We start from the raw sequence: 13,226 nt of genomic DNA on the forward strand, positions 1-13,226 counted from the left end.
TGCTTTACAAAGCTGCATGGCAGTAAGTTTGCTGGGGGAGAGATTCCCAATTGCTCCTCAAATCCACTATCACAAAGCATTATCAGTACCTTTGTGAGGTACTTCTTGAGACAACAAAAAAGCAAGCTAAGCACACAGAACATTTCTGCAACATTTATATGAAAACTTAGGATGTCAGTGACAAGAAAATAAGCACATTAAGCACTTGGGAAACCACACAACACAGAATTATCTTCTGGGAACTGTGGCAACGTATGTTCAGCTACCATACCTTCTGCCTTCCTAAAGTCAGTAATTTCAGAAATTCAATTTGTAACTTCCTCACTTACTGCAATTCTTGCCTTATCAATAAGGAATAACTTGCCAGCAAGCAGCTTAGAAACAAAGCCCTGATATGCAATCCGTATAAACTATTAAAGAAAGGGTATTGACAATGTTTTTAATGTTAATTTTTGCGTATCTACAAGCACCCTTACTGTGGTCCAAGGCCACAAGTACTTCCAACACTGCAGTCCTACTATTTCAAGTTAAAAATGACTGAAGCTGCCTGCTCTCACTCTGGGAGCTTCAGAGGCTGATTTTTGTTTATGAAAGCTTTAAGAACCTAATCCCTAATTCAAACAGTAAACCACTCTTCATGAAATACTGACATGAAGCTTAAAAAACAGCGAGCACAGTTTGGCTGCAACATGTCATTATTGTAAAGTTCTAATTTGGGACTGCTAAAGGAAAGCTTTACAAAAGTGGTAAGAGACAGCTACTGTAAGTCACCTATTACTGAACAGCCTACAACACTTAAAGTATCTAGTCAGCAAATACACGTTTAAGTATCTGAATAATGTAATTAAAGTGCTCCACAGGCTCTAAAGAAATACACGGAATCTTAATGACAGCAACCTCTATACATTCACCTTCACTTCTGCTTCTTTACCACATGTCACACCCCATTATTTCCTGGTAGCCCAGGGAAACACAAGGGGCTATTAAACAAACAGGTGCAGAGATTTTTAACTGAACTTCTGCTCATTTTAGAGTTAACTTATACAAAGGCAGCTCAAGTGCATGACCTGTAGATTATGTCTTTTCTAAATGTGTTGCTGTAAAACAGGATTATTGGTATTAACATACTCTCACCATAAACTTTTTTAAGAATATAAAACTCCAGCTGAAGTTCAAAGAATCATAGAATCACAGAATGGTTTGGATTGGAAGGGTCTTTAAAGCTCACCCAGTTCCAAACCCCCTGCCACATGCACGGACACCCTCCACTAGACCAGTTTGCTAAAAGCCCCATCCAACCTGCGGGTGAACACTTCAAAAATATTTTTTCCAGATTCATTTTGACAGATGGAATACCTAGTACAGTTTAAGCTCCAGTAAATCAACCTGTCTTCCCAAATATATTTTTAAACAAACAAAAATGATGAAATCAGCCATTACTGAATGTGTAAAAACAAACTCTGAAGTTACAAACAGGCATATGTGGCAAAATAAATATTTTTTTTAATCAGCTGCACAAGCATTTTTGCTCACTGTGTATCATTATACAGAGATTTGTATCGTAATTTCATGACTACCAAGATTAGATATACAGCTACTTTTCCTACTTGACCTGCTTCTCACTTTGTGAAACTCAAGTAGTAAGCAGATGACTTCAAACCTGCAGACTTGAACAAACACAGCACAGTGTCATTCTACGTATCTAAACTGTTTCTAAGGAGAAATGAGAGGGGATCTATTACCTGCCTGAAATGTACATTTCTCAGAGAAAGGATGATGGCAAGCATTCCAAAGTTTCCCATCCACTCTGTAAGTCTCTCCTCACTGCTCCTGTTAGGACTCTGGTGGTCAACATGAGAGCCTTATGTTGGGAAAACTATGTTTTTGTCAGGCAGTCTTGGTATACAAGCACTGGAAAGGCTGGGCACTATCAGGCAAATAAATCACTACATTTACTTTAAACTACAGCACTATGGCAGCCTAAGCAAATATTACACTGCAGAAATCTCTTTGCTGGATTATTTCCCAGCTTTCTGAAACACCAGCAAGACTCCATGCACCTAGCACCCCTCCAGAGGAATAAAACCCATGTAAATCTCACCCCGTGGCGAGAATCAGCTTCCACCAACCCAAACCTGCGCAGATGTTACCTTCGGCTGTTCCCTGCCAGCCTTCCTCCCACCAACGCAGGCCCCTGGGAAGCAGCAGCAGCACAGGCACTCCAGCACGACAGTTGTACACATCAGAGCTCTGCAGCAGCAGATCCCCTCCACATAGCCGCAATGTGCTGAACCAGTGCTGTGGCCGCACCTGGCTTACCTCCCCTAACATCGCTGCCATGGGACACGCTACACGCCTCAGTTACTAGGCGCACACAGAAACTGTTGCCAAGCTGTGAGTAGCGTCCTTCCTCCACCCCTTGAAGCTGCAGGACAAAAACAGCAGAAAAGCAGCAAGCAGGTTTCAGGCTGTGGGCAAGGAAACAACCCCTCGTGACAAACTAGCAGCACTGGCAATAAGCAATTACTCCACACAGCTATTCCTAGACAGAGGAGTCTCCAAGCTGCAGCAACACTATGAGTAACAGTACAAACTGCTTGCCCTTACAAGTCACTTCATGTTTTCTTCAGATACACACCCTTTCAAACACCTCTGCAGCAACTGAAATCCTCCCCTAGCAAGCAAAGATCACACTGCCAAAAGCCCTGCCACAGAAGTGAAAGAAACACCAAGCTTACATTTTGGGTCTTCTTTCCTTACAACCAGTCTCAGCCATGTAATGTCTGATGTCACTGAAGTACCAGTATGTGGAAGTACTATGGGAATTGTAGTTTTTTCCTCTGCAGGAGCAGCGAGACAGGGAATCCAGGACTGCACTATGAGCTTTGGGATCTCTCTGCTTCATGCAGAGGCTAGCAAGTACAGACCTACTGCTTTATTTAGCCAGGAAACTCTTCTCAGATGGGAAATCTCTCTGGTTCTATTCCAGGAAAGAAGAAAAGCCTGTGGGAGGTTTTGAAATGCACCTTCTCCTTCCCACACAAGAAGTCGTTTCTAAGCAATTACTGCGAGGTGGTTACAGGCTTTCAAAACCATTTAAGCTGTCAACTTCCTGACAACCCAGAGAGGAAATGCTAATGGTTCTAAATACACATACAATATAGGCATAATGATGTTGTATTTAACAGTACAAGAGCTCTTATGACAAGTTTGGCATCTCTTGTGATTTCGGTATCTCTACATAAAAATAATAATGTTTTTTGTCACTGGTAACGATGCACCCACTACTTTTGCTCCTGTCTTCCCATCAAAAGACCTTCAAGCTGCCCGTCAACATACACTTAAGTCATTTGAGTTAAACCTAAAAAGATGTCGTTCATCCTGAACAACAAAATTGCCCCTAAATCCATCTCACAGAATATGAGAAAGCTTGGGCAAAAGCTACAAGCGTTACAGTGGAAATGAGAAAACCTCTTAGGCTTAAGTTCTTCAGTAGCTTAATATAGGCAGGCCACAGGCAAAGGATCCTAAAAGGGAGGGGAAGAAAAAATATATTACCATTTTCTGCAAAGCCTTCTTCCATTCCCAAGGCATTTTCACTAAGTCACAGCAACATCACTTTGCTCTGCAAAGCCCCTTCCCTCACCCCTATGTAAAGTCTGACAGCGCACTACACACTCCTTTGGCCTCAACAAGACACAGGGAATGGGAGGAAACCCAGACACCACTCCACAAAACCAGTTTAGGCATAAATCATTTGCACTAGCCAGGGAACACTATGTAACAGAAAGAACAAGACGACCTTTTCCAAAGGGCTCACCATCTATGTGAAAGCAAAACACTGTACAGGGAAACTGTTGAGAGAACAGTTTGAAGTCAAATTGCAGTGTATCTCTTTGCTACCATCCAGCAGAAACTGTCCTCACAACCCTCCTCCTATGAAGTAGCTGCAAGTAGTAGTTAGCTGCACCGTTGGACATCCCCTGAAAATGTCAAGGGTTTCAGCAACACCTACACTGAGAACATTAATATCAATGTACAAATATTTATAAGGGCGTTTTAAACTTGATAACTACAAGTAATTCAGCGTGAAGATGATGCTCGCACAGAAGCTCCCAGCAGCAACCTGGCCACAGGAGTGTGAATTCATGCGAGTAATAATACACTTAAACCAGCAGATTGCAGCGATGTTAATAACGCAGCAGAACACCTGCTTATCCACTAAAGTATTAGCAGTCATTCTTCCGGACCCTTCCCCACACCAGGGCAGCTTTTGGGAGGCTTTTTACTGTAAGAGGAAATGTAAAAACTGTAGCAATTAAATCAAGAACTGCTGAAAAGGGGAATAAAAAATAAATAAAAATATCGGGGAATGGGAGAAATCTGGCAGAAAAAAAAAAAAAAAGTCAGCAAAAAAAGAACCTTTTTCCTGAAGCCAAACACTTCAGTGTAACTTCCCTTCACAGCCCCCGAAGAGGGCTGCTGCCTCACCCTGCGGGGACTGCAGGCTGTGTAACGCTTACTCCACAGCTCTTCGGCTCTCTCCCCGTGCACAAACCTCGGTTATTTTTAGCGTGCCAGCCCCACTCACGGCTCTTGCAGCTCCGCAGCGCCCACAGAAATGCCAGCGTACCACAGCCAAGTGTAACAGCGCCTTGGGCTTTCACAGACATGCCCTTTATTTCACGGCCCTGCCCTAACAACAGCCACTGGGATTCACCCCACCAGACCCGCCGCATCTCCTCCGCCCGCTTCCTCCCCTCACACCGTCCCGCCACCCCTCACCCCTACAGCCCGGGCCCGGGCCGCAGCCCCGTCCCGGCGGCGGGGCGGCAGCGCTGACGCCTCGCCTCACCTCATCTCCGCCCGGGAAGCCCCGTGAGGCCGAACGGCCAGAGTCAGGGCATGCCCCGCCACCATCTTACCCTCCCCCTCCCGCCATGAGGGACCAGCACCGCCCCGGCCATTGCAGCCGCCCCAACGGCCGCCGGCGCGAGCACACACCCCCGCCCCGCTCCGCTTCCCGCGTGCCAGCCCGCGCGGTGGCGGGGGGGAGTTCAGCGCGCACCCAGCCAACGGCCGTCGGTGGGAGAAACCACTGCGCGGGGGAAAAGGGGGGAGGCTGGAAAGGGGAGGGGGGGAACCATTGTGGACCGGGACGGGGGAGCCGGCAGGCGGAGGGGAGTGAGGTGGAGCGGAGACAGCGCAGGGAAGGGCCAAAACAACAGGGTCAGGAAGGGATTAGCCTCTCGAAGAGCAGAGCCTCTGTTTTCCAGCTGTAGTAAATATTAGACGGGCAGCTGAGCAGGTTACCTGACAGCCCCCTTTAGCCGCCATGCTCGTCCCGTGCTGAGGAAGGCACGAAAAGCTGACAGAATTGCACCACAAAAGGGTCTTGTTTCCCTCTCGGCGTGGCGGAGAGGCTGTGTGGTGTTTTATCATAGAATCACAGACTGGTTTGGGTTGGAAGGGATCTTAAAGCTCAGTTCCAACCCCCTGCCACAGGCAGGGACACCTTCTAGACCAGGTTGCTCCAAGCCCCGTCCAACCTGTCCTTTTATTTCTCAATGTTTCCTCCTTCGTACAGCAGCAGGTGTTAAATGTGCTGCTGAGGACACTGCAGCCCTTCAGCTTACGTGGTGAGTGGGTGGGTGGTTATCCATCCCTTGTTGTCTGGTCAGTGGTGAGTTCCTCACTGTGCTTCGCTCAGTCCCGCCTTTGCTGAAGGAGGTTTGCTCTGTTGGGGATCAGGAGCAAGGCAGACACCTCTGCAAAATCCACCTTGCACCTACACAGCTGTACCCTGGCCTTCCAACCCAAGCTCACCACATAAAGCCATTGATGATGGCTGGTGGTGAGGAGCTGGCAGTGAGGGAGACTGACGAATGAAAGGATAATGCAGACTGGGGCTGCCCTCTCTGACTTCTGCCATATCCTTTCTCTGAAGTGATCTAGTGCACATCTGTAACCTGCAGCTGTTCGCAACAGAAAAACCTTTTAAATATGCTAAGGCAAACGTGTGTTTAAAAATGCGTTAAGAAGGCAGCAGAAGAGATTCAGGGCTTCCCCAAACAGAATAAACACTGTGTTTATTCAGGTTGCATGCATACCAGTACAATACAACTGTTCTGAGGAGACTGCACAATGGGAGACAGAGGAAAAGCTGCTCCTGGCAAAGCAGCATCAACGCAAGCAGCACAGTCTTGCCTTTGTCACAGTCTGAGGATCCAGAAAGCACAAAGCACTGCACTGCCATTTATTTTTCCAGCAGAACGACTTTGTTAAGTCTCCAACCTGACAAAGGGGTAATAAACAGTGTGAGACCCGTTTCTTGTCAGCAAGCTACCTCAAAAAGCGTTGTGTGGTGTGTCTTCACACAAGGTAGAGTCTCTTTCAGGTGAGTAACAAATTACTGATACAATGAACTTTTAATGCAGTATTTCACAGATTTATTTTACAGCAAGCCTGTTTTTAACCAATATACGCATTTTTCAGAGACAAGTTCCCTTTACAGTGACACTGGAACAGTGGCAGAATGCGCTTCAGATGGTTTTTGTTACAAATGCACCTGCAAGAGGGGCTTTTTCTTTTGTCAGAACGGGATCTCTCCTGCTAAGCTCTCATCATGCCCTTGTACACACTCGCCATTGGTAACAGGTTTGTCAAAATACAAAAATACATAGGGCTCCTATAAATTGCTGCAGGTTGACAGGGTTAGGAGGCACTGAGCTGGTTGGCTGTGAGGAAGCAGAGAGGAACACAGACTGCAGAAACAAGGAAAAGCATGAAGATGAACGAGAAGTGGGAGCCAGAAAAATGCAGCACAGAAATCCTGAGGTACTGGGCTGCTGTGAAAACCCGCAGGGAATGGTGGATGGAGAAGAGCGCAGCTGGAGACAGCAGCAGGGAGCGGTGCTGAGTACAAGGGAAGTGGGAAGCAGCCAGAGAAGTGAATGGGGTGCATATCCTCCCTCAGGAACCCCAGGCTGAGCTGAGAGAAGGTCTGGCATTAACTCTTTCTCCAGAGACCTCATCTGAATGCTGAGGGAAGAAACAAAGGTCTGAGATGGCGACAGGCTATCCCTTCCTCAGCTTTGTGGAGGGAGCAAGAAAACCCCTGCCAAAAGCTGCAAGAAAGTTTGGAGGATTTTTCTACAACAGGACAGAGCAAAGATGGAGATGCCAAAAAACCCAACCCCTCAATTGTTGCTGGCAACTGGCAGGCACATGCTTCTGGTAAGAAGTTATTCTGCTACGCACCAGTACACCAATATAATAGTCACCCCAGGGCACGCACCAGCACAAATTATTAAATTATTATTAAAATATTCCTCTCCTCTCCCAAACAGTTGAGTAGGTGAAGGAAGCCTGGCTGACCAAGATCAAGGGCAGCAGAAGAGCCAGCTGGGGCTGCCTGCACTCCCTCTGCTGGCGTTGAAGCAGAGCATGGGATCAAGAAGTTGGAGAGCTTTCCTACCAAGGAGGACTTCAAATCAAGTTCCCAAATGTGAAGAAGAAGGTATTCCTCTTCCTGAATGCAATTAGCACACCCTATCCGCAAGTTTAAGAAGCAGCTCAATTTGCAGTGAACACTTAAGCCTGAGTATGTATCTTACATGAGGTATGAGCAGCATGCTCTTCATTAAAAAAAAAATAATAATATCACAGAATGGTTATTTCTAACAGAAAAGTTCAGTGCAATGGGAAACTCCTGCTCCCATTATCCGCTTCAGTCTGAATGCACCCCACACCCTGCACAGGACAGAGTCTGAGTGACCAGTGGCCTGAAAATTCAGGTGGCGTCCAACCCAACGACACAACACCCCCTAAATAAATACAGGGTACTCACAGGAAACAGTGTGCTTCCCTGCACTTGCTCTGTGGGTCTCTCCACAGTGCTTAAATTATCCTCCCATCCTCAGGTTTGGGTTCCTGCTGTTTAGTCCCAATTTCAAGAATCCTGTCACACACTCCCCACATCAAGCACCACAAACAACAGCTGAAGGCAAAGCCACCTTCCCAAATATATCACACAAAATACATTCTCAATAAGGCAAATGCTGGTTCCTCATTTATTTGCTAGCAGTTTTCGGCCACCACTCAGGTATACTTGCAGTGAGCTTTACTTTATCACCTCCACTATTTAGGTAGAGAGCTTCATTTACATTAGCTAACCTCAGAAGAGCTATGCCGAGTTCACCTCCTCCAAACCGGAACTTGCCGGCTGACTTTCCCGTTTCAGTTACAATATCGGCACCCTCGGGAATGCTGTCTGTGGGAAGAGGAGCTGGAAACTGGACTGGCAGCAGCCGCTTGCGAATGACACCCACATGGTGGGTCCTGGCTGTCAGCTCCTGTCCAATGTAGCAGCCTTTGGTGAAGCTGATGCCATTCATGTAGGCCAGGTTTGATTCCAGTGGGAGGGCAACACCAGGAGGTAGATCTTTCACACCTTCAGGAACTCCTAGGAAAAGAGTAAAACCAACAGGTAAATGTGGAAAATTCCTCAGTATTTAAGATTCCTGCAGCATGCTTCCTCCGTAAGTTATAAAAGCAAGGGCGCCCACAGAAACAATAGATAAATAACAAACTTCCAAAAACTCTGGTGCGGGCCTGAGCAAAATCATTAGCTATAAACAGTTAGCAAAGATTCCTCTTGAAACGTAAACAGAACTGCACTGGAATCTGGTTTTATGAAGCTTACAGCACCTCAGAAGCATACCAGTGAAAACTCAAAGCATCCAGAATGATGCAGAATCCATCCAAAGGCATTAATGCTAAATCCTGCTCACTCTAACCCCGCAAGTGGATTTTAATCATACAATCATAGAATGGTTTGGGTTGGAAAGGACCTTAAAGAGCATCCAGCTCCAACCCCACTGCCTTGGGCAGGGACACCTTCCACTAGACCAGGTCGCTCCAAGCCCTGTCTAAACTGGCCTTGAACACTGCCAGGGATGGGGCAACCTGTGCAGGGCATCACCACCCTCACAGGGAAAAACTTCTTCCTCAGATCTCATCTGATTCTCCCCTCCCTCAGTTCTCATCTGATTCTCCCCTCCCTCAGTTTAAAGCTGTGGTTTAGGCCCAGCTGGTAGCTGAACCCAGGAAAAAAGCCATTCCCCCTTGTCATATTCCTACCTGTCCTTGTAAAAAGCCCCTCTCCATCTTTCTTGTCAGCCCCTTTAGGCACTGGAAGCTGCTCTAAGGTCTCCCCGAAGCCTTCTCTTCTCCAGGCTGAACAAGCCCAGCTCTCTCAGCCTGTCTCCATAGCAGAGGTGCTCCAGCCCTCAGAGCACCTCCATGGCCTCTTTCTGGACCTGCTCCAACAGCTTTCAGTGCTGCAGCACACAGTGCTGGGTCATGGTGACCTTCTTGTCACCCAACACCCCCAAGTCCTTCTCCTCAGGGCTGCTCTCAATACAGTCTCCCCCAGCCTGTATTTGTGCTTGGGATTGCCCTGACCCATGTGCAGAACCTTGCATTTGGCCTGGTTGAATTTCATGAGATTCGCACAGGCCCACTTCTCAAGCCTGCCAAGATTGCTCTTTCCATGTCAATTAAATGTCAATCCCTCTATTAATATCAGTAAGAGTTCTTTTCTTCAGAAGAACACAAATTAGCCAACTGTTTTTCTTCAAGCTCAAATGCCAAATGTCTGTATAACTAGACTTTCTTTTTTGACCAATGACACAAAAAAATTATATTTTTTTTTAATCAGTGCTGGACCCAGCCTTTTGCAGCAGTGCAGCAAGACGAGCGCTGTTTCAGGGAGGCAGCACAGAGGCTAGCCCAGTTTGATCCATTAACAGCTTGCTTTTCCCAACCAGATGGATTCGGGTTTAGCAGAGGATCATCATCTTTCAGTCTGCCAATTGACTTATTATCCAATCGATTTATTATCTTATTTGCCACTATCTGCATGTACAGAGTAAAATCAGTAGGAGCACTGCACAGGCACGGGGGCTTCCAGAACTGAGCTCCCTCTCAAACCAAGCGTACATCCCTCCACCTCCGAGTTAATTCTGTGCATCCATTCATATATTTTTAAGAAAATAAGTTAGTGTTTTCTTCTCCTTCCTTAGCAACGAGAAAAACACAGAGACTGTCCCAAAATAATCAAAATTACTCAAGCCATGCAAGTTTTCCTCTAAGAAAATGAATGATCCTGGTTTTCTTTTGCTGTTAGCATTCCTGACCTGCTACCCTAGGAAATTGTACCCAGATTCTGCCACCAGACAGAATTATAACTACCAAATCACTTTTTTTCCCTCTCAAAGTAGCAAATAATACCTGTACTTACTAACAAGTTAAAACACATCGACCAATGCAGCTTTTATAATTTATTCCTCTGTCTTAGATCAGCATCTGGACTCTCATAATATGAAACTATGATAATACCTTAAAAAAAAATAATCCTCAAATCCAGTGCAAAACAGATCTTGGCTTTACCTTGTTTATACCTGTGCCTGTGGTAATCCTGAATGTTTCCAACATGACTCCCAGGGATAATCTCTGACAGATTCACTCCTTTCTTTGTGATAACTCTCCAGCCCATGACTTCTGTTCTGGGGTCAGGACTTAAAACTGGAGCCAGGTCTGCACATTTTGCAAGGGAACTGGCAATGTCTCCAGCCTGCTCCCCAGGGATGACGGCCCACAAAGAGAGGTCAAGGCAAGGGGCGATGTTTACTTTCCTCCGGATCTTGTACAGTTTCAGATGTTTTTGTATGGCATCCAGCACGCCACTGTCACACTCCAGCAGGACGTGAGGCTCTTCTTCTGGACTCTCATGAAGCCTAAAAAAAGTAACACCGACAAGGTTAGAAAAACAAACCGCCACAGCAGTGGAAGCCAATATGTTTATCTCAATCCTGGTGCACAGCCAGAGATCTGCGGAGTTTCACCGAAGGCTACCAGCACACACTCGACTCCCTGTATTAAAATACCTGAACTTTTTCAGCCATCCATTCTTCTTTTTTCTAGCAAATACTGCCTTCACTTCTCCTGGGGACAGAAATGAGTCTGACCACGCAGTCTTCTCAAACATTCATGCCTATCTGTGGTGTTCCTCATGGTGTTCAATATCTTTGTCAGGAGCAATGGACAGTGGGATCAAGCACACTCTCAGCAAGTTTCCAAAGACACCAAGCTGTGTGGTGCGGACAACACGCTGGAGAGAAGGGATGTCATCCAGAGGCCCCTGGACAGGCTGAAGAGGTGGGACAGTCTGAACCTCATGAAGCTCAAGCATGCCAAGTGCAAGCTCCTGCACTTGGGACAGGGCAATCCCAAGCACAGAAAAAGGCTGCAGGAGACTGGACTGAGAGCAGCTCTGAGACAAAGGACTTGGGGGTGCTGGTGTATGAGAAGGTCACCATGACCCGGCAGTCTGCACTTGCAGACCAGAAATCAGCCATGACCTGGGCTACATGCCCAGAGCGTGACCAGCAGGTCAAGGGAGGGGGATCCTCCCCCTCTACTGTGCTCTCGTGGGAATCCCCCTCACACTCCTGTGTCTAGTTCTGGGGCCCCCAACATAAGAAGGATGTGGAGCTGTTGGAGTGAGTACAGAGGAGGCCACAATGATGCTCCGAGGGCTGGAGCACCTCTGCTATGGAGACAGGCTGAGAGAGCTGGGTTTGTTCAGGCTGAAGAGAAGGCTCCAGGGAGACCTTAGAGAAGCTCCCAACGCCTGAAGGGGCTGACAAGAAAGTGGAAGGTTTTGACAAGGGCAGGTAGGGACAGGACAAGGGGGAATGGCTTTAAACTGACAGAGAGGAGATCTTAGGAAGGTCTGAGGCAGAAGTTCTTCCCTGTGAGGGTGGTGAGGCGCTGGCACAGGTTGCCCGGAGAAGCTGTGGCTGCCCCATCCCTGGCAGTGTTCAAGGCCAGGTTAGACGGAGCTTGAGGCAACCTGGTCAAGTGGAAGGTGTCCCTGTCCATGGCAGGCAGGTTGAAACTGGATGAGCTCTTAAGGACTCTCCCAATCCAAACCAGTCTGTGATTCTAAGATCTAAAGCAAGGCAACTTTCAGCAGGAGGAGAAGCTTCGCTCAGCTCTGCTTCCCATTAGCTATGCCTTTAACCTGACCCAACAGTTTGCATGACCCCGGTTTCCCACTGACCAACACCACACCTACAGCAGGTGGCTATCTGGTATAATTACTATGTGGCTGTCATGCTGCCTTGCCGGTGACTATGGCACCTGTGAGACAGCACAAACTACTCATTTCAGATACGTCCCAAATACACCCTCAGATGCTGTGCCCAGGGCCTGCCCTGAGGGCTGCCTTAACCATACTAAGATCATGGTACTTTTCTGCGCAGGTGACTCACCGAGAAGGCTGCTAGTGATGAAAAATACACGGGGCAAAGGCCTTTTTGGCGCACTAAGGCAAGCGAGAAACTCCTCGGAGACGGCGGTGTCCCTGTGAGCACGGGGAAGCGCGCCCGCACGGCGCGGCCCCGTTTCCACGCTAACAGTACGCGCCGCCTCCGAGCCCCGCCCCTCCGGTCGGTCTCACCTGTACAGGATGAGGTCATACAGGCAGCGGCCCTGGACGTTCAGCGCATGCGCGTACAGCGCGCGCGGCAGGGCCGGCGCGGCGGGGGGGCCGTCCCCCGCGACTAACTGCGTGACGTCGTTGGTGAGGAGCCCCTGTAGGAAAACGGCGGTCTCGGCGCCCCGCACGTCCAACAGCGCCCGGCGCAGCGGGAAGCAGGCGGCGGCCCCGCTCCCCCCGCCCCGCCACAACCGGTGCATACCGGGCAGGCTGGTTGTCGCCGCCGCCGCCGCTCGCGCCCTCACCAACATGGCGGCGGCCAGGCCGAAAGCTGTCAGAGGCGCGCGCCGCCGCCAGCTGCCGCCGCCGCCGCCATGGTTTGTGTGTCCGTGAGTAGGGCGCCGCCTGCCGGCGGGCTCCGCCCCCCTCCGCCACGGGCTCCGCCCTCTCCCGCCGAGGCGAGTGGTAGCGGCTATTGGGGCGCTGGCGGTGAGCGCCGCCGGCTGTGGGGGCCCTGCGGCTGCACGGCGCGACCGCAGCACCTTCGGGTGCCCCCAGCCATGCAGCTGGCGGAACAAGCGGCCTAAACCGCGCCCAAGCCCCGCGGTTCGTTGTGCGGGCACCCAGGGTCTGCTCAGGCCACCTCTGCCCAGCTCTGCGAATTCCTGCCCACTTACTCAGACCTTCCCCGCTGAGCCTTTAATACCCTGGGGACCGCGGG

The 13,226-nt window shown here is 48.8% G+C and overlaps 2 protein-coding genes across 3 annotated transcripts in view; both read right to left on the reverse strand.

Moving 5' to 3' along the window:
• The window catches only part of LOC136009029 (uncharacterized), a 31,203-nt gene extending 25,866 nt beyond the window's left edge, over nucleotides 1-5,337 (reverse strand). The window contains 2 exon segments of the mRNA XM_065669118.1: nucleotides 4,559-4,660; nucleotides 5,314-5,337. Of these exon segments, the coding sequence (XP_065525190.1) occupies nucleotides 4,559-4,660; nucleotides 5,314-5,337 (126 nt within the window).
• A 1,089-nt stretch (nucleotides 5,338-6,426) lies between these two features.
• IBA57 (iron-sulfur cluster assembly factor IBA57) lies at nucleotides 6,427-12,905 on the reverse strand. 2 transcript variants are annotated; one of them, XM_065666940.1, is made up of 3 exons: nucleotides 12,527-12,905; nucleotides 10,453-10,799; nucleotides 6,427-8,464 (listed from the first exon to the last, which is right to left on the reverse strand). In XM_065666940.1, exons 1-3 carry the CDS (start codon nucleotides 12,814-12,816, stop codon nucleotides 8,073-8,075), a joined length of 1,029 nt encoding a protein of 342 aa, XP_065523012.1. In that variant the 5' UTR covers nucleotides 12,817-12,905; the 3' UTR covers nucleotides 6,427-8,072. The 2 variants fall into 2 exon arrangements, with proteins under 2 accessions (XP_065523012.1, XP_065523013.1); XM_065666941.1 differs by lacking the exon at nucleotides 12,527-12,905 and adding an exon at nucleotides 10,950-10,970.
• Between the last annotated feature and the right edge of the window lie 321 nt (nucleotides 12,906-13,226).

Source organism: Lathamus discolor, chromosome 2 (assembly GCF_037157495.1).
Source record: "Lathamus discolor isolate bLatDis1 chromosome 2, bLatDis1.hap1, whole genome shotgun sequence".
Taxonomy (NCBI): domain Eukaryota; kingdom Metazoa; phylum Chordata; class Aves; order Psittaciformes; family Psittacidae; genus Lathamus; species Lathamus discolor.

Bases quoted from the DNA above. Each gene is read 5' to 3' on its own strand.
- IBA57 (XM_065666940.1), bottom strand. From the start codon at position 12,816: ATGTTGGTGAGGGCGCGAGCGGCGGCGGCGGCGACAACCAGCCTGCCC. The intron at 10,800-12,526 runs GTGAGACCGACC...TACTTTTTTTAG, and splicing joins TATGACCTCATCCTGTACAG to GCTTCATGAGAGTCCAGAAG. The intron at 8,465-10,452 runs GTAAAGCCAAGA...CTCTTTTCCTAG, and splicing joins CAGGCACAGGTATAAACAAG to GAGTTCCTGAAGGTGTGAAA.